The 21,061-nt window shown below is 40.6% G+C and overlaps 1 protein-coding gene across 1 annotated transcript in view; it reads right to left on the bottom strand.

Moving 5' to 3' along the window:
* Positions 1-21,061, bottom strand: part of LOC127574019 (centrosome and spindle pole-associated protein 1) — a 109,320-nt gene that overhangs the window by 71,205 nt on the left and 17,054 nt on the right. The window contains exons 6-9 of the mRNA XM_052022613.1: positions 13,456-13,554; positions 11,697-11,893; positions 7,231-7,323; positions 4,919-5,020 (exon numbers count right to left, since the gene is read on the bottom strand). Of these exons, the coding sequence (XP_051878573.1) occupies positions 4,919-5,020; positions 7,231-7,323; positions 11,697-11,893; positions 13,456-13,554 (491 nt within the window). The remainder of the gene's footprint in view (positions 1-4,918; positions 5,021-7,230; positions 7,324-11,696; positions 11,894-13,455; positions 13,555-21,061) is intronic.

Raw genomic sequence — 21,061 nt, 5'->3', positions numbered from 1 at the left:
TTGGGGATAAATATTAACCAGGACAAGGGGAATAATACCCCACTGCTTCTTTGAAATGTATTTTAGGATCATCTGTGCCCACCTAAGGAAAGACAGATCTTAAACTATACAACTATCCAAACTATCCAAAAGGGAAACAAAAAATTAAAAACAATACTCAATTCAATAAAAAATTCTCTGCAGCCTAGATTGACAGTCTACAAATGTGCAATTCTTTCCCCATATAAGACAGTAGATTCTAATGCAGCTTAGTAGGTTTAAGTTGTTTAAGACTGATACCAGTTTTACTGGACAAGGATATTAAAGGGGGATGAACAGCCTACTTCTCCCAAGTTCTTATGCTTTGAGGGGCCTGCTAACAGCACAACAGAAGATTGCTAAGAAATGCAGAAAAATTGGTTTCATAACTCATTCAATGATCTTATTTCTATTTTTAATATGATAATGTGTACTTTTTTGTTGTAGACTCATTTAAGCTAAACATGAACCTTTAGCTAAGTATTGTATCAAATAGAGGTTTGTAACTTTTGGTCTCATGAATTGAATATGCATTCTACAAACCCTGGAGAACTACCAGTGTAAAATTTTAATTCGTGTTCTCATTAATTTGAATGCATCTGAACTTGGTGATCAGACTCTCATGACTTAATTTACAATTAATCCAAATAATTTATTGGCCAAAGCATAGAATACGAGAGCAGAGAGGTCATACTAAAACTCAAAAAATATTAGTAGGAGCCACAGCTTGAGCACCACATGGAGATTTATTCACCATAATAAAGCAAAGATGTGAAAGGACTAGAAAGGGTGTTGCCAAGACTGGAGAAGTATAGTTATAAGACCATCTAGACTGGGCTTGTTTTCTTTGAATAAAAGACTGAGAAATTTAATTGAGGTGAATAAAATTTTGAGACACCTAGACAAAGCAAACAGAAAGAACTCATTTCCTTCAGCATTGTGGTTACTGAGGAATAGATCTAAGTTAATTAGAAAAAGGAGCAGAGGAGTATTGGGGAAACAAAACTCAGTGAGTGGTGAAAGGCATTCATTACATTTAAAAAGTATTTGTATCAATGCTTGAACAGCATAATTTGCAGGGTTAGGGATTAAGAGCAGGAAAGTGGGACTAGCCCAAAGTCCCCTTTTGACCATTATGGATATGATTAAGTCAATGATCTCCTTCATGTGATGTAAATTTCTATGATTCTAATGAAGAACTATGAAAGGTAAGCTTTCCTAAACTTCCCAATGCCAATTGAGATAGGACAAAGCAGCAAAAGAGAAAAACAAGTATAAAAGGGGTTGGCTTCCCTGGGTCTTTAAACAGTATATGCTGAATACCTTGCTAAGAAACAGGAAAACACAATACTGTAGCGACTCACCATCCAAGCAAGCGAACCGGCTCAACAGTCGGGTCGCACGTCATTGGAGCGGCAAGGCCCAAGATGGCATTGGGCCTTCGTCTTCCCCGAGCAACAGGGAGAACCCGCGCGCGGGAAAGGTTTGATGACGTAGCAGTATACGTCATTGCCGTTTGAAGTGGGCGGGAACAGTCTCTCTTAATAGGCCCGCACAAGGCGGGAAAATAAACCAGTTCTTGTTCTGAAACCCTACGATTGGTGTCTTGTTTTCACATCGCGGTAAGCAGCCGCTACACTGGTGACCCCGACGGTCCAAACGGATTTTGGACTCGCACAATGGACAACAACGCAGCAGCCAATGCAGTGGCACTCAAGCTGCCCACCTTTTGGACACTTCGTCCCAGCGTCTGGTCCGGCCAGGCCGAAGCACAATTCCACCTTCAACAGATCACCTCCAACTCCACAAAGTACTACCATGTGGTCAGCTCTCTGGACCAGGAGATAGCCGCCCAGGTCGGAGACTTCATCCAATCTCCTCCAAAGGAAGATAAGTACCCAGCTTTCAAAGACCTTCTGATTCAGACCTTCGGCCTCTCCCGTCGCGAGCGCACCGCCCACCTGCTTCATCTCGACGGCCTGGGGGACAGATCCCCATCCGCCCTAATGAATGAGATGCTGGCATTGGCTGAGGGACACGAGCCCTGCCTAATGTTCGAATAGGTCTTCCTTGAACAACTACCTGATGACATTCACCTGCTGTTGGCCGACGCTGATTTCAACAACCCACGTGAGGTAGCTGCCCGGGCAGATGTCCTGTGGAAGGCCAAATGTGAGAGCGGGTCGTCCGTCGGCCAAATCGCCAGGCCGCAAGCCCAACGCCTGCCTAAACCAGTCCCAGCAACTGAGCGACCACACCCCAGAGACACAGATGACGACACTGGCAACCAGCTGTGTTTCTACCATCAGAGGTGGGGCGCGGAGGCCCGTCGATGCTGCCCACCCTACAAGTCAGGGGAACGCCAGGGCCAGCCGCCGCTGATGGCTACAACGGCTGGCCGCCGACAAAGCCTCCTATTCGTTCGGGACAAGCAGTCCGGGCAACGTTTCCTCGTCGATACTGGAGCAGAGGTCAGTATTTTGCCCCCAACCGGCCACAACACTCGTAACAGGCAACAAGGTCCGGTAATCAATGCCGCAAATGGCACAACTATACAGACTTTCAGTACCCGTACACTTCAATTACAATTCGGCGGCAGCCGTTTTACCTGGACGTTTACCCTTGCCACCGTCGCCCGACCACTCCTAGGAGCCGATTTCCTTCGGGCCCACAACCTGTTAGTCGACCTGCGAGGGAAGCGGCTAGTCCACTTGAGAACTTTCCAGACCTACCCCCTGGGAGAAGCCAGCCTACCAGCCCTGCGCCTGGACTCCATTTCCCTGTCAGGCAACGAGTTCACCAAGCTCCTAGCCAAATTCCCATCAGTTTTGGCACCTCAGTTTACAAATTCTATGCCCAAACACGGGGTGCAGCACCACATCATTACCACAGGGCCACCCCTTCGTGCCCGAGCACGACGACTACCTCCAGACAAGCTCCGCCTGGCAAAGGAAGAGTTCCGTCGCATGGAGGAGCTGGGAATCGTTCGCAGGTCAGACAGCCCCTGGGCCTCCCCCCTGCACATGGTCCCCAAAGCCACCAGCAGGTGGAGGCCCTGCGGCGACTACCGCAGGTTTAATGATGCCACCACCCTGGACCGCTACCTCATCCCTCACATCCAGGACTTCGCAGCGAACCTACATGGGGCCCGCATCAGCTCCAAGGTGGACCTCGTTCGGGGATACCACCAAATCCCGGTCCACCCGGATGACGTCCCCAAAACTGCAATTATCACCCCATTCAGCCTCTTCAAGTTGCTTCGAATGCCATTTGGCCTTAAGAATGCTGCGCAGACTTTCCAGCGGCTGATGGACATGGTAGACCGAGACCTGGACTTCGTGTTCATTTACTTAGATGACATACTAATTGCCAGCCATGACCGCCAAGAACACCTTTCCCACCTCCGCCAACTGTAGTCCCGTCTCCGTGATTTCGGCCTCACGATCAACCTGGCCAAGTGCCAATTCGGACTTGACTCTATCGATTTCCTTGGCCACAAAATCACCAGTGATGGAGCAACACCCCTACCCGCCAAGGTAGACGCTATCCGCCATTTTGCCCTCCCCAACACGGTCAAAGGCCTACAGGAATTCCTGGGGATGGTCAACTTTTACCATCGATTCATCCCTGCAGCAGCCCGTATCATGCAACCTTTGTTCTCGCTGATGGGTGGTAAGGGCAAGGACATCGCCTGGAACGACGAGGCTGCGGCTGTCTTCGTTAAGGCCAAGGATGCCCTGGCAGATGCCATAATGCTTGTACACCCTAGGACAGACGTCCCAACCGCCCTCACGGCGGACGCATCCAACACTGCGGTTGGAGGAGTACTGGAACAACTAATCAAAGGCTGTTGGCAACCCTTGGCATTTTTCAGCAGGCACCTTAGACCACCCGAACTGAAATACAGCGCTTTTGATCGGGAACTTCTAGCGCTGTACCTGGCGGTCCGGCATTTCCGGTACTTTCTAGAAGGCAGGCCTTTCACCGCTTTCACTGACTATAAGCCTTTGTCCTTCGCCTTCTCCAAAGTCTCCGATGCCTGGTCAGCTCATCAGCGGAGACATTTGTCCTACATTTCCGAATTCACAACGGATATCCAACATGTCTCTGGAAAGGACAATGTCATTGCTGACACACTTTCCAGACCAACCATCCACAGCCTGTCCCTGGGTGTCGACTACACGGCCCTGGCTGATGCACAGCAAGCCGACAACGAGTTGCCCAGCTACAGAACCGCAGTCTTGGGCCTGCAGCTCCAAGATTTCTTAGTCGGTCCAGGTCAGCGGACCCTCCTTTGCGACATCGCAACAGGTCAACCCCGCCCTATAATTCCTGCAGCCTGGCGGAAACGCGTTTTCGACTCGATACATGGGTTGGCGCACTCGTCCATCAGATCAACTGTCCGACTGGTCGCCAGCAAGTTCCTCTGACATGGCCTGCGCAAACAGGTCAGTGACTGGGCCAGGACTTGTCCGCACTGCCAGACATCGAAAATTCAACGACACACCAAGGTCCCGCCACAGAGACCGACCTCCTAAGCAATGGCTAACACAGCCCGTGGACCTTGGGGACCATATCACTGGTTCTGGGGGGGCGGTTGTGTAGCGATAACCGTCCGAGCAAGCGAACCAGCTCGGCGGTCGGGTCGCATGTCGTCGGAGCGGCGAGGCCCAAGATGGCATTGGGCCTTCGTCTTCCCCAAGCGACAGGGAGAACTGCACACGGGAAAGGTTTGATGACGTAGTGTATATGTCATTGCCGTTTGAAGTAGGCGGGAACAGTATCTCTTAAAAGGCCAGCACAAGGCTGGAAAATAAACCAGTTCTTGTTCTGAAACCCTTCAATTAGTGTCTTGTTTTCACATTGCGGTAGCAGCCGCTGCAATATTAGGGATATTTACCTAGATTTTTCTGTGGCTGAAACAGGTCGCCTTCTCCGTTCTTTCTTATATTCGTCTTCAATGTACATTGGTAGCTCCTGATCACGTCGTTCTTTATATTGCCTGGAGCAAAATTAGACAATTTCACACGGATTTTATGGGATACAAATTTCAATACAGCAGAAAAATTTTGGTGGTGAATTAAACAAAGAATCCCAAAGTTGCCTAGGTAATTCCATACTTCTCTGCAGGCTCTGCATTTACAGTTTTCTTGCAACACCTTTTCTAGTCCTTTCACATCTTTGCTGTATTTTGGTGAATAAATCTCTGAGTGGAACTCAAGCTGTGGCTACTACTAATGTTTTCTGAGTTTTAGTTGGACCTCCCTGCTCTTGTATTCTATGCCTTGGCCAATGAATTTAAAGAACTGTAACTGAAAATCAGCACCAGAAATAGACATCAACTTGTTTCAGCAATGCAATGGTGCAGTCTTCTGAATTCATCACAAAAAGGGAACCAGACGAACATCAGATTTCCGAGCTATTTCAACTCCAGCACACTTTGTGTAACTGGTGAAATTGTTTCAATACACAAGAAATCAAAGCGTACATTCCAAAGTAGCAATTACTTGGTGTCTTGCCTTCACACTTTCAGGGAATTTTGCAGTTAGACTAATTCTTGGATAATTTAAATTCACATCAGTCCAAGTGATTACCCTCAATTACTGTTAAACAAACTGTCAATGCAGAAACTGCAGAGAAGTATGGAATCACCTACAGCAACCTTGGAATTTACATGCCAAATTATGCCTACATAAACATCTCAAATTACAGATAATTTCACAGAGATTGACAACGACCGTTTCAAAGTTAATTCCATCACAAATTTTGTTCCATTTGTTTATTGCACCGAAACTGGTACTCATTGAACATAGAACAATGTAGCATAGGAACAGGCCCTTCGGCCCACAGTGTTGGTGCCCAACACAATGCCAAATTAAACTAAATTTCTTCTGCCTGCACATGATTCGTATCCCTCCATCCCTGTGTATTCATGGATCTATCTAAAAGCCTCTACAATGCCACTATCGTATCTGCTTCCACTACCAGCCCTGGCAGCCCGTTCCAGGCACCTAACACTCCGTGTAAAAATAAAACATGCCCTGCACATCTCCTTTAAACTTTCCCCCTCTCACCTTAAATGCATGTCCCCTAGTATTTGACATTTCTACCTTGGGAAAAAAGATTCTGACCATCTACCCTATCTATGCCTCCAATATTTTTATAAAATTCTATCAGGTCTCCCCTCAGCTTCTGAGGCTCCAGAGAAATCAAACCAAGTTTGTCCAACCTCTCCTTATAGCTCATGCCCTCTAATCCAGGCAGCATCCTGGTAAACCTTTTCCGTACCCTTTCCAAATCCTCCACATCCTTCCTATATTGAGGTGACCAGAATTGCACTCAATACTCCAAGTGCAGTCAAATGAAAGTTTTATATAGTTGCAACATGACTTCCTGACTCTTACACTCAATGCCCCAACCAACGAAGGTTCGTCCCGGTCTGTGCTCTTTCATCCCACCCCCTTTCAGCTATGTGTATCCTTTTATTCCTTTCTCTCTCATGTACTTATCCAGTCTTCTAGTACTTTCTTCAACTACAAGTTCTGCCACTTTCCAGGTAAAGAAGGTCTTCCCAAATGTTCACTAGTTTTGGATTTCTCATCAACTTCATCTGCCCAAACCCCACCCTCAGGGTACCACCTAGTGGAACTAACTTCTGTAGATCTAACTTCTCGAACCTCTTCAGATTTAATGCCTAAGTTTTCTCTTTCGTAGCGATAAGAACTCTAGTCTTTTCAGTCATCAGGTTAGTTTTCGAATCAACTTGGTAAATCTAATCCATTGTCTCCTTATTCTATTTGTAACATGTAGACTAAATCTGTCCAAAGCACTCTGCAACCTAGCCAGGGTTCTATTCAATTTTGATGCAATTTCCTTGCTTTTCAGTTCTATGCCGCTGACTTTATAAGCATTATATAATACATTCAAATGTATGCAATGAGAGCCAATTGAACAATCGAAGTAAAATGTAAGTCAAAATTAAAAGGACAGGATTTTATAAAGGCAAAGTACAGCAGAAATCCTACAGACTAGCAAAAGGGTGCAAAGAATGTTGTAGTTGACACTGGAGAATTGGAAGTGAAATAAGAGTACATGGAAATTAATTGATCGAATTAGTTGGGAGGTGGGAGACAAAACAAGTATGAGGATTATGCAGCATAAAGGGAAGTAAGAATCTAAAGATTATAACAATAGATTTGAATTATTATTCACCTGTATTCATTTTTCAATCTCTCAAAGTAGATGTTTGAATCTGGAAAATTATTTTCATATTCCCCTGATCTGTCTGTTTGTGTCTGCACATTTCTGGAATGGAATAATTCATAGTTCAAATAGTTTGAAATGTTCTTTAACTGAAAACAATTGGCATATTAAATTATTAAGAAAGATATCCATAGAACAAGATGGTGCTAGTCCATTCAAGTGCAAGTGATTTTTTTCTGGCATGATTACTCAAAACTAATGCTAAACAATCACTCTGGCAAAAAAAATGTTTTTAAGTGTGGGATCTCTTTCACTCAGATATTAAATGTCAGAGAATTTAATAAAAATAATATTCTCCTTTTAATCTGATCTTTCTTTTCCAATCTTTATTTTCCCTGTGTAAGAGATTTGGCACTAAATTAGATATTCAAAATTACACTTCCTAATTGGACCACACACGTTACGGCAATTATTCTTTAACCTGATCAGTTAAGAAGACTTACTATTGTTTCTTTGTTCACAAAGGTTACAGACCCCCTTGTAAAATTCATAACCTTATTTCAATTTCCTATAACTATAAAAAGCCAACAAATGTTGAGGCCAAGGTAAGTGTAAAAAATTGTATAAAATTATGAGGGGCATAGATAGGGTGGACAAGAAATACCTTTTTCCCATTATTGAGTGATCCAATACCAGAGGGCATGCATTCAAAGTGAGAGGGGGTAGGTTCAGAACAGATGTGAGGGATACATTTTTTACTCAGAGGGTGATGGATGCCTGGAATGCGTTGCCTGATAGGGTGATGGAGGCAAATATGTTGGGGGCTTTTAAGAGGGGCTTGGATGAGCACATGAATTAGAGGAAAATGGAGGGATATGGGCATTCTGTAGGTCGGAGGGATTAGCTATGTCGGCACAACATTGTGGGCCAAAGGGCCTGTCCTGTGCTGTACTGTTCTATGTTCATGATCTTCCTTCACTGTTTGCTGCAAAACCTGGGCTGTGATAATTGAAAAAGAAAAAGGACAATATTTAAAAAAGGAAATGAATCATATCTGGTGCCTGGATCCAGTCATTACCTATCCTCTTACCACTTTGCCTTGACCCCTCATGAATAACAGGAGATATAGTGAATAAAATTACAAAAGCTTAGTACACAGTACACAATTTCAAATTTTTCCCTCTGCACACACTACTGGCTTTTCACAAGCTACAGAACAACTTGACCATTAACTCCTATATAGAATAAGTCTAGTAGCAACAGGTGATTAAATTTTCAGCTTGTTTATGTTAAGTATAATATCAAAATCATTTTGAATCAAGGGAATAATGGTCTTACCGACAAATAAAATAATTGGGGCACAACCATAAGAATGATTCAAGATACGAAAAGCTCAAATAGTCTAGAGTATGAAGAATGTGGAAAAACAATGCTTTCTGCTGAGAACGCCTGAGAATTTTGGACCATCAGATATAGGAGCAGAATTAGATATTTCGGCATTTTACTAACATTTTTTCCTCATGGGTCAGATGATGCACTTTTTTAGTCTATACAACCCATAACCATAATTTCATTTGAATTTTGTTTTTTTGGGATCTGATTCCATAATTATTGCTATATTAGGTTCAAAACAAAATTGGCATCTTCATTATACTGGGATTATTTAACACTGAGACTGAATAATTGTTAAAGGTAAATTTAAAGTTCCACATGCTCAGGATGAGGTGATGAGGTTTCAGTTTTGTCCTAAAGGTCCAGGATTAAGGTGGAGATTCCTTGCAGGAATGTAGGGCTGTTGCAAGCAGTGGAATGATGAGATGAGCATGCCGAGATGGATTTGGCAGCTTGCAATTTTGGGAATGGGATAAAAAGGTGAGATTCTGCTATATAGAATATTGTGGATAATCCAGATTTAAATCCAGTTCAAATAAATTGGAAATCTTTAATAACCAAAATCCTGTTTTTATTTAAAATCACCTGTTGCATTTGAGCCTGTTCTTACCTGAGCGGTTGTGAACAGAGTCCACAAACAAGCTTTCTCAACATTAGTTTTTCTATTCTTTGTCAGAAACTCAAATTAAACTAGCTACATTAAAATAAATCTATTAATCTATAGAATTAATACATTTTGAAAGAACAGAAATTATTAAATCTATTGTGCCAAAATAAATCCCAAAAAGTAGGCAAGTGATCAAGAGCAAGTGAAGTAATTTTGAATTGCTCCAAAGTTCTCTCTTTACAGTGAATAGCCACTACTTTTAGTATAACTGGAAATTGTTCATTCAGCTGCTTTACATTGTTGGACTTAGCAACTTCTACGTAACCAGGTGACTTTTGGCAAGATGACAATTATAACTGGCAGTGAAAACTGGGTTAAGATCTTTCTTCATTCAAGGTTCTAAAAGGACTGATTAAATCTAATAAGCAAACAACAAAAAACACAATGGCCAATCAGACCGTTCCTTTCCTGAAATCAGTGGAAACATTCACAAAATGAAATCTGCCTTGATGGAAAGAAACTGATTCTATTTGAGCAGATATGAATCACAGATAACTATAATGGATAACAGAGAGATGGCAGAGGAACTGACTATTTTGCATCAGTCTTCACTGTGGAGGACATCAGCAATATACCTGATAGTCAGGGGTCTCAGGGGATAGAACTGAGTTCAGTCAAGATTACTAAAGAGAAGATGCTAGGGAAGCTAAATGGACTAAAGACAGATAAGTCTCCCGGACTGATGAGATGCACCCCCTGGTTCTGAAGGAGGTGGCTTTAGAGATTGCGGAGGCATTGGTGATAATTTTCCAGGAATCAATAGACTCTGGCATGGTTCCGGAGGACTGGAGGGCCGCAAATGTAGTTCCGCTGTATAAGAAAGGTGGGAGGCAGCATAAAGGAAATTACAGACCTATTAGTCTGACGTCGGTGGTGGGAAAGTTATTGGAATCGATCCTCAAGGATGAGGTTATGGAATACCGAGAGGTGAAAGGCAAGATAGGTCCAAGCCAGCATGGTTTCGTGGAAGGAAGATCCTGCTTGACCAACCTATTGGAGTTTTTTGAGTAAATCTCAGGTAGGGTGGATAAGGGAGAGGCTGTGAATGTTGTGTATTTAGACTTTCAAAAGGCCTTCGACAAGGTGCCGCACAAGAGGCTGATTAATAAGATGAGTGCTCATGGAATTACAGGTAGGATAGTAGAATGGGTGGAGCATTGGCTGGTAGGCAGAAAGCAAAGGGTGGGAATAAAGGGATCCTGTTGTGGTTGGTTACCGGTTACTAGTGGTGTTCCGCAGGGGTCGGTGTTGGGGCTGCTTCTTTTTACTTTGTACATTAATGATTTGGATGATGGAGTAAATGGTTTTGTGGCTAAGTTTGCAGATGACAGCAAGATAGGTGGAGGAGTAGGGAGTATTGATGAAACAGGAAGGTTGCAGAGACACTTAGATAGTTTAGGAGAATGGGCAAAGACATGGCAGATGAGATTCAATGTTGAGAAATGTGCAGTTGTATGTTTTGGAAAAAGAAATAAATGAGCAGATTATTATCTAGATGGGGAGAAAATTCATAGTACAGAAGTACAAAGGGACTTGGGGGTATTTGTGCAGGATACCCTAAAGGTTAACCACCAGGTCGGATTGGTGGTAAAGAAAGCGAATGCTATGTTGGCATTCATTTCGAGAGGTATAGTGTATAAAAGTAGGGAAGTGTTGATGAGGCTCTATGGAGCACTGGTGAGGCCTCATTTGGAATACTGTGTGCAGTTTTAGGCCCCATATCTTAGGAAGGATGTACTGATGTTGGAGAGGGTTCAGGAGAGATTTACGAGGATGATTCCCGGAATGAAAGGGTTTACTTATAATGAGCGTTTGTTGGCACTTGGACTGTACTCACTGGAGTACAGAAGAATGAGAGGGGACCTCATAGAAACATTTAGAATGTTGAAAGGACTGGGCAGAGTAGATGTGGTTAAGCTGTTTCCCTTGGTGGGTGAGTCCAGGACTAGAAGGCACAATCTTAGAATTAGAGGGTACCTGTTTAAAACAGAAATGAGGAGAAATTTGTATAGCCAGAGGGTAGTGAAAATATGGAATTCTTTGCCACGTACAGCTGTGGAGGCCCAATCATTGGGGGCGTTTAAGGAGGAGATAGATAGGTATCTAATTAGTCAAGGTATCAAGGGATATGGGGATAAGGCCGGAATTTGGGGCTAGATAGGAATAGTTTTTAGTTTAGCTCATGGAGCAGACTTGATGGGCCGAATGGCCTACTTCTGCTCCTTTGTCCTGTGATCTTGTGACCTAAAATTAATTATTTAAAATAAAATATTCATGTAAGCCCTTTTAAATATGAGTTTAAATGAAGTATTTTCAACTAACAAAACCAAAGACATCAAAATTATAAAAATTTGATCAATTATCAATAGATCCCATTATTGACTTAGTATACACAAAGCTTTACCAATATCATTACCTTCTATGACCAGCCTCAGGATCATCAGACCTGCGGTATCTATCCTCTTCCTGACGCTTTTTATTCAACAGCTCCTCATATGCCTCCATTGATGTATGTGCATCATTTTTATAAGAAACCAAATCATATGGTGGTTGACCAAATCTTAAGTGAGGTGCAGCCTGAAATCTGGATTCATCCGAAGGATCAATATTCTCCTTATAATATTAGTTACAATTTCAAAAGAAATTAGTTAGTACCCAAATAAGTTTCACAAGTAGATGTAAAAATTAAAAAGCATTTACAAAACATATTACAATTAAATGTATTTTTCTACCTCGGGATGCACATAATGGCAATAATTAGGTATTTTTTTTCCAAACTTTAAAGTTAAAGAATAAAAACTGACAGTATGAGAAATTGGCTGACAGCATACAGACGAAAAAGGAAAAAATGATCTGGTGAGAGGTAGTAAGATAGAAGTAATATGTAGAACTCAAACACTGGCATTGACAGGTTAAATTAAACAACATTACCAGCAAAGAAACATAGCATATAATACAATTAAAAGTTCTGTGCCCAACTATAATGAAGAGTAGCAGGGAATCTTTGATTTGTAGACAAAAAGGAGTTCAGTGCTGCTCCTTCTGACATTAAAAGCACCTGGAATTGGTATATACAGTATAATTCAAAGTTTACATATAATATACACATTAGTAGTTTAACAATGAGAAGAACAGCAGCAGTCTTCAAGAGGACACAGTCACAATGGTTAATTAGGCAGATAAAATTTAATACTACAGAATTGTGCAGAGATGCAGTTTGAAAGACAAGATGAGAGACAAAGCAAATGGTGTAATTTTAAAGAGTGTGAAGTAAAGACTAGGAGTTCATAAGCACAAATCTTTGAAGCCAGAGGTTACTGTCTTCAATTCTGATAACCATATCATGGGAAGAATGTTAGAACCTTGGAAAGAGTCCAGAAGAAATTTATTACAACAAAACCAAAAATAGGGAACGTGAATTCTATTAGAAATTAGGATTAGGGTTAAAAAAGCTGAAATTGTTCTTTTTAAAACAAATGTGGTGAGAGAAGTTATGAATTTTGAGGGTTTTGATAAACTCTATGGGGAAAAACTTTTGGCAGGCATGGTAGTGTACTGGTTAGCGTAACACTATTAGAGCACCAGCGACCCAGGTTCAATTCCAGCCGCTGTCTGTAAGGAGTTTGTACGTTCTCTCCATGTCTCCGTGGGTTTCCTCTGGGTGCTCCGGTTTCCTCCCACATTCCAAAGATGTACGGGTTAGGAAGTTGTGGGCATGCTATGTTGGCACCGGAAGCGTGGCGACACTTGCGGGCTGCCCCCAGCACACTCTATGCAAAAGATGCTTTTCACTGTGTGTTTCGATGTACATGTGACTAATAAAGAAATCTTATCTTATCTTTATCCACTGACAAAAGGGTCACATCCCAGGAGATATGGACTTACAGTAAATGCAGTGACTTATTATGATTTGGAATCCAATGCCTGAAAGGGATGTGCAAGCAGATTTGATTGTAAACTTCAAAAAGGGAATTTGCATTGGGAGAGTGGAAGATAGTGAGATTTATTTGGATCACTCTTTTAAAGAGCTAACATAGGTATAAAGGGCAGAATGTACTCTAAGATTTAAAAAAAACAATTTTGTTAGGACACCATGAACTATATTTTTGATTTGATATTAATGTTACTTTCTTCTTATCAGCAGTACTTTCTTTTCATTCCAGAAAAAAAGTCACCTTTGGAATCCACCTGCCATCTCTTCTTAATTGTTCATATTTATCTTGCTCTCTTAATAATTGATTGTATTCTTGGTTTCTTTCCATCCTCAATCTGTCCTGAAATTAATATCAAACTGCGTATTACTGCATCAGGGAAATGAGTGATAAGCAATATAATTCAAGGCACTGCAGATCCAGAATCAGCATTTGACAGTCACAGGAGAGTTAGGGAAGCAGAAAATCAGAACAGTTCAATATAGTTAAGAGAATAATACTTGTAAGAGCCTTTGTATGGCTGCATTTAAAATATGTTCCGTTTTGGTCCTCTGGAAACATCAGAGAAGTTGAGAAGATTTAGAATGAGGCAACCAGAGCAATACCTAGGTCTTGGTGTCCTAACAGAAAGGGTCCAAGGAATAAGTGTTTTCTCCATTGGAGAATAGAATTCTTCCATTTATGAACTGGAGAAAACGAAACTAAATTAATTCTATTTCGTTGAATTGATCATTTCTACTAAAATAATACCTAAAAAAACTACTAAGGAATATAAATATAAAACAAAGAAAAATAGAATTTACATTAAGTAACCATTTCACAGTCATGAATCTCTGAATTATGAAAATAAAAAGTAAAGTTTCCATCTGGCTGTTTGTCTGCTAATGTTCAGTTTTAGTTTGATCCAATATTCCTCACCTATGATTCTATACAAATAATGTGTCCTAAAACTCATATGCACCCTTTATAACTCTAAGCCCAGAATTGTCCATTAATTGTCCAATTAACTATTAGGATTCTCACCACATCCTCCTAGCGTTTCTATGTTATTAGAACAAACCATACAAGGTTTGTATGAGGACAGGGGGTTAGAGCAGAATTGTGGGAAATAGAAGTGCAAAATAATGAATTTTTCCACTTTATTTTTTAATATTTTGACTTTCTTCTATATGCCATGCTTTGATAATAACATTAGAAGATATAGTACCAGGTTACACATATATGCTACCACTCCAGAGCACTCAGCTGTCACAAATTTCATAGACAGTTTATCTAGCAATGATTATTATAAGAGCAGAAAATATTCACAATTAAATAAGAAAAACTGAAGACATGGAGACATGCTCTTTGGTCCTCATCACAAATTCAGCTCACTGGAAACTGAAGCTGAGTCAGGCCATTTATTGCCATATCCACTTGATTACCAGGTTTGCCTAGTTGCATCTGTGTAATGTTGTCCACCCGTGCCTCAGCTCACTTTGGTGACTAAAACCTCATGCACGTCTTTGTTATTTCTAGACTTAACTATTCCAATACTCTCCTAGCAGGCCTCCCATCTTTCATAAACTTGTACTCAGACAAAATTCTGCTGCTTTTATCATAATCTTTCCATCTTGTTCACTTATGATCTTGGTGATCTATACTGGCTCCTGTTCCAATAACAACTCAATTTGAAATTCTCATTCTTGCTTTCAAATACTTTGATGTGGATAGTTTAAAACATCCTGAACATGAAATATGTTGGATAGGGCAGGTGAGATTTGACCTCAGACTTGAAATAGCATCGTAGATCTTCAAGAATTTGGCCAATCATACATGGCCCTTTATGGAAACTGCATGCTTCATCTTATATGCAGGTCATACTCTGTGGATAACTTTGTGTTTGCTCCTAGCACTCCCAACCTAGTTGCTTCTGTGACCAAGCCTACTCACTTCTCAACGATGCACCCAATCTGCAAACGAGAACCCAACTGACATCCTCTGCCAGTTTTACATTGAGATAGCTTTGGAGGAAAAGCCTTCACAAGTATAACATACGTCAGGCTTGCTCTATTACACATGGTGCTCTGGATCTTGTGTGGGACAGAATTTTGTACCTGGAGGCCTTGCATAAAAATAAAGTCCTGCATACAGTACCACCTAAACATACATTTTAAGGTGCCAGACAATTTCTACACTAAAAGTATTTAAAGATCTGATTTCAGCAATGCAGCTGAAGTAATAAGTAGCACATCCTCCAGTCTTATAGCACAAAATCATAAGACATTGTAATTTATGACAAGTCTCAAGTGGAATCCATGACAAACACATCTGCCATAAGTGTTTGTAGCTCAAGGAAATTCAGCTCAGAGTTGATGAGCTAGAGTCTGGGATGTGGACATCGCAATGCATCAGAATGGGAGAATATTACCTGGACATCTTTCTTCAGGAGACAGGTACATCCTTTCAATTAAGTTCTACAGAACTGGTTAATCGAGTGGGACAGAAGGGTGTGACCACAAGTGAGATAGGTATGGGGATCCAGTACACAGCAATATAAGAGTCTCAGCCCTTGCACTTGACATTAGGTATGAAGTTTTTACAGCCTACATGAATGAAAGCAGAGATTGTAGAATGGAAAAGCAAAACACCCACAGCACCTTGGACCAAAAGAATGGAATGGTAAAAGGGAACAGTTTAGTTAGGAGAATAGAATGTTTCATATGCTGTGTTGCTTGTGCTGGAATGGGAAGGGACAGATCCACTGTTATGGTCCATATGGGAACCAATGACACGGATAAGATAAAAGATGTTCTACTGAAGAAATAAGAGCAGCTAGGGTCCAAATTAAAAAGAACAACAAAAGTTATAACCGCTGGATTACCATTCCAGCCACATTCTAATTGTGAATAAAATCAAAGAATTGAATGCATGGATCAAAAATATGGTCTGAATTAAGTGGGGTTCAATTCATGCCCAGGCCAGAGCATGTGCGTGCATAAGTGTATACAATGAATACAGCACCCACAACTACAACAACAGAGACAAGTGGATAGAATCCAACAGCCATTACACAAACAGAACTGTAAAGTGATGAAAGTTAAAAATTAAATATTCCAGGATACTTTACTGTTAGAATAGATTGGGAAATGGAAGAGGAGCTGGTTTTTAAAGAACAGGATATAGGTAGTAGAAAAGGAAGAATCTTAGTTCAGAAAATCAAAAATCAGTTTCTTATCAGTAAATAAGAAACAGAAAATATTGATGTGAGTTGTATATAGGCTCTCAAATAGCAATAATGATGTTGGGCATAGTACAAATCAAGAAACTGGAAAGTGCAATGACAAGAGAAATATAGTCTTCATGGGAACTTCAATCTACATATAGACTGGGCAAATCAAATCAGCTGTAATAGCATGGAGGAGAATTAATGGAGTTTATAAACGACAATGTTCTCGATGAAAGTGTCAAAGAACCAAAAAGGGAACAGACAATTTTAAATCTAGTATTGTATAATTGATGATATGGGGCCTCTAGGGAATAATGTTCATTAAATGATAAAATGTTATGTACAGGTTGAAAGTGATTTGGTTCAATCTGGAATCAGTTCTTAAATACAAATGATCAAACTATAAAATCATGAGGCCATGGCAGATTGGGAAACTGAATTAAAAGTATGACAATAAACAAGCAATTGCTACGTTCTAAAGAATTAATATACAGTTTACAAGTAATACATATCCCTTTAAGGTTAAAAGGAAACAGGAAAAGTAGTTCAGCAGTGATTTTCAAATTAAAGATGGCATAAGATAGCATTAGATCAAAAGAAAAGGTTCATTAGATTGCTGAAAAGCAACAAACATGACTAATGGTGAATTTCTGAATCCAAAGGATCGAAGCATTGATAAAGAAAGGGAAAGTAGAATACATGAGTGGGCCAACAAGAAAAAACAAAAAAAATTAATAAGATATGAAAGAACGAAAACAGCAAAATTTAATTGCTTTAATTTAATTTATTTAAATTTAATTTATCACCTCCCTCTGGTTCCCCATCTTTCTTTTATTCCATGGTCTACTGTCCTCTCCTATTGGATTCCTTCTTTTTCTGCCCTTTGCATCTTCCATCTATCACCTCCCAGCTTCTCATGTCATTCCCTATCGTCCCCCCTCCCCTACCCACCTACCTACCCCACTCTCACCTGGACTCACCTATCACCTGCTAGCATGTGCTCCTCCCCCTCCCCCTCCCTTTTTATTCTGGCTTCTGCCCTCTTCTTTTTCCTGATGAAGGGTCTCGACCCGAAATGTCAACTGTTTATTTCCCTCCATAAATGCTGCCTGACCTGCTGAGTTCCTCCAGCATTTTGTGTGTGTTGCTCCAGATTCCAGCATCTGCAGAAACTCTTTCGTCAAAATTTAATTGTGGGTCACATGCAGACTTAAAAATTATATTGAGGCATAAGGAAATAGGGAAATAAAAGAAGTGCTTTTTGTCTGTCATCATAAATGACACAAGAAACATTGAAGTCTACAGGTCTGTAGTAACTAAGGAGCTCAAAGAAATTAGCATTAATAACACTAACTTTGAAGAAATTAATTGAAGAAAGCAATAAATCCTTAAGTCCTGATGGACAATGCCAACATGGATTTATTAAAATTGAAGTCGTTTTACAAATCTGTTGGAATTTCTTTGAGGTTGCAAATAGCAGAATAGATAAGGGTGAAAAAGTTGATGTAGTGTATTTAGTCTTTGGAAGATGCACACAAAAAGTTAGAGCATGTGGTATTGGAAATAATTTACCAATGTGGATTGATAATTGGTTAATAGACAGAAAATAGAATAGGAATAAACAGATCATTTTGGGTTGGAAGACTAACTAGTGGGGTGCCACAAGTATGAGTGCTGGGGCTTTAGTTGTTCACAATCTATATCAATGATTTAGATGGAGGAATCAAGTGCAGTACATCCATTTCTGATGATACAAATCTAGGTTGCAGGATAGGCGAGGTGGAAGATGTAGAGGAGCATCAGGGATATAAACATTGGTTGAGAACATGAGAGATGAAGTATATTGTGGGAAAATGTGAGATCATCCACTTTAGAAGAAAAATATAAAGGTTTTTTTTAAATAGTGAGAAACTGAAAAGCACTGGTGTTTAAAGGGACCTGGGTGTCCTTATATATAAATCAATGAAATTAATGCAGGCTACCCATGTTATGGGAGGTTTGTGTTCCAAGAAAACAGCCTGTATCACGATTTTCCGTAATGCAAAGCTACATTATCTGTGCATACATTAAGAAACACAAGTTGTAAAAAAAAGTGTATATTTATTTACCTTTTTTTCTGCACAACTTCTACAAGAGTGAATGTTATTCCACATCTTGGTGAAGCAGCCAGCATAATCAAAGACCACACCCACCCAGGTCATCTTTTGGGTAGTGATTTGTGAATTCTGTAGGGGTGAATTTCCATTACCCAAATGCCATTACACGGGGGTCACCTGTATGGTATTGGTATTGGTTTATTATTGTCACTTTTACCGAGGTACAGTGAAAAACTTGTCTTGAATACTGTTCGTACAGATCAATTCATTACACAGTGCATTGAGGTGGTACAGAGAGCATTGAGATAGTGCAGGATAAAAACAATAACAGAATACAGAGTAAAGTGTGACCACTACAGGGAATCATTGCAGGTGGACAGTAAGGTGCAAGGTCAAACAAGTCCATCTCATTGTAGAAGGGAACCGTTCAAAAGTCTAATCACTGTAGGATAGAAGCTGTCCTTGAGCCTGGTGGTATGTGCCCTCAGGCTCCTGTATCTTCTGCTTGATGGGAAAGGAGAGAAGAAAGATGACCTGGGTGGGTGTGGTCTTTGATTATGCTGGCTGCTTCACCAAGGCAGCAAGAGGTATAGACAGAGTCCATGGAGGGGAGGCTGGTTTCCGTGATGCACTGGGCTGTATCCACAACTCTCTGCAGTTTCTTACGGTCCTGGGCAGAGCAGTTGCCATACCAAGTCGTGATGCATTCAGACAGGATGCTCTCTATGGTGCATCGATATGCACCATAGCAGGTTCAGCAGGCAATTAGGAAAGCAAACATTTTGTTGGCCTTTTCGCAAGAGAGTTTGAGTACAACATAAGTGATGTCTTGGCTCATTTATATGTATCAGGAAAATTCTATCAGGCCTGGTCTTCCTAACAACAGAAGAATATACTTGTGATAGAAGACATACAACAAAGGTTCACCAGATTGAACCCAAGATGGAGAGTTTGTCATACGAGGAAAGACTTGCCCAATTGCCTATTCAGTTTAGAAGAATGAAAAGTGATCCAAGTGAAACACACAAAATTCTTAAGGACTTGACAGGGTAGATGCAGAGGTGATTTTTCCCCAGATGGGGTGCCTAAAACCAGAGGTCACAGTAAAGACGACACCGGCATTGCAGCCGTTCTGGTTATGGAAATTCACCCTTTCAGAATTCACAAATCACTACCCAAAAATCCAAGATACAGAATAAAATTTGCTCTTACTGAATTTATGCAAGGAAGTAATTAAACAAAATGTAAAAGAAACAACAAATTTTGTCAACTTTTATTTTTCCTAACCTGCATGTCTTGATGAATTAACAGATAATGTGATTTTTTTTAAGCACGGTAGGTTCGTTTTGTTGTCTAGCAGGTCTTTTTTCCCTCCCCAAAGGTTTTCCATATTATTTGCCCTCGAGATATCTGAAACGGGGCCAGCAAGTTGTAAACCTAAACAACCCTTGTTATTTGTTGCGAGTTATATCTTTAAACTATGTTACTTATATTTGATACACATTTACAAGTGTATACTTCCATTCAAAATGAAGGTTGGAGATGAATCTGCAGTCACTTGTGTCTCCTACTAAACGTTTAAGAGATTGCCTTGTCAGTTTCCAAAGTAAGTCTCTTAAGTGGCCGCCCACCGTGAACGAGCAGCTGCAGTACTCCTCATTACAGTCAAGAGAAAAACATCTCATAGGAACACATCTTCACTTATACCATTGGATTCAATGGAAAACAGGATTTCGCATTATGGAAAATTGCAATATTGACCAATTTCTAGGAACATAACCCCTCCATAATACAAGGGTTGCCTGAACCAAAGTAAGCAGTCAACCATTCAGAACTGAGATCACAAGACATTTCTTCACAAAGCATATTGAATCTTATCAAATACTTTGAAGAGGGATGCAGAGGCTCATTCGCTAAGTTTATTCAAGGCAGAGATCAACAGAATTTTTAGATACTTAGGAAAAAAATGGGATATGGAGTGAGTGTAGGAAAATGGTAGAAAGGTAAAAAAAAATCTGCAGTGATCTTATTGAATGGTGGAGCAGGCACAAGGGTACCGATGTCCTTCTCATGCCACATTTCTAGTATTTATTTTCAAGTCAGAGTGAAGGGAAGCAAGTATGTTAAGTGTTTGGTTTTCACAACATGCAAAAAGGTGGCCCTTGGAAGACTCAGATATGTGCAGCTGAACCATCTGAGACACAAGCGTGAAGTTAATTCTGATGTCACTATAGGAAATCTATCTAAAAAGCACTCATAAAAATCAAGATGGCATTCAATAACATTGTGAACCACCTGAAGCTTAGGTAGAGTGAAGTTAAGTAAACAGTTTAAATTTCACTATTGAAACCTAATTTTTTTGGAAGTTTAAAAAAATTCATGTGTTTAAAGACTAGGGAATTGATAACTTGATTTCTCTGTCTGTATCAGTCATCCACCTGTGAGATTGGTTCAGCTTGTTTGTATTTTTTTCCCTTTTTATTACTTTTTTCCTTTTGTGTTGAGGACATCTCAGCCTGGCTTACCAAGCATATCTTTCTACTCT

This window comes from Pristis pectinata, chromosome 9 (assembly GCF_009764475.1).
Source record: "Pristis pectinata isolate sPriPec2 chromosome 9, sPriPec2.1.pri, whole genome shotgun sequence".
NCBI classification, from domain to species: Eukaryota; Metazoa; Chordata; class Chondrichthyes; order Rhinopristiformes; family Pristidae; genus Pristis; species Pristis pectinata.
This window is presented reverse-complemented; position numbering and strand designations above follow the sequence as displayed.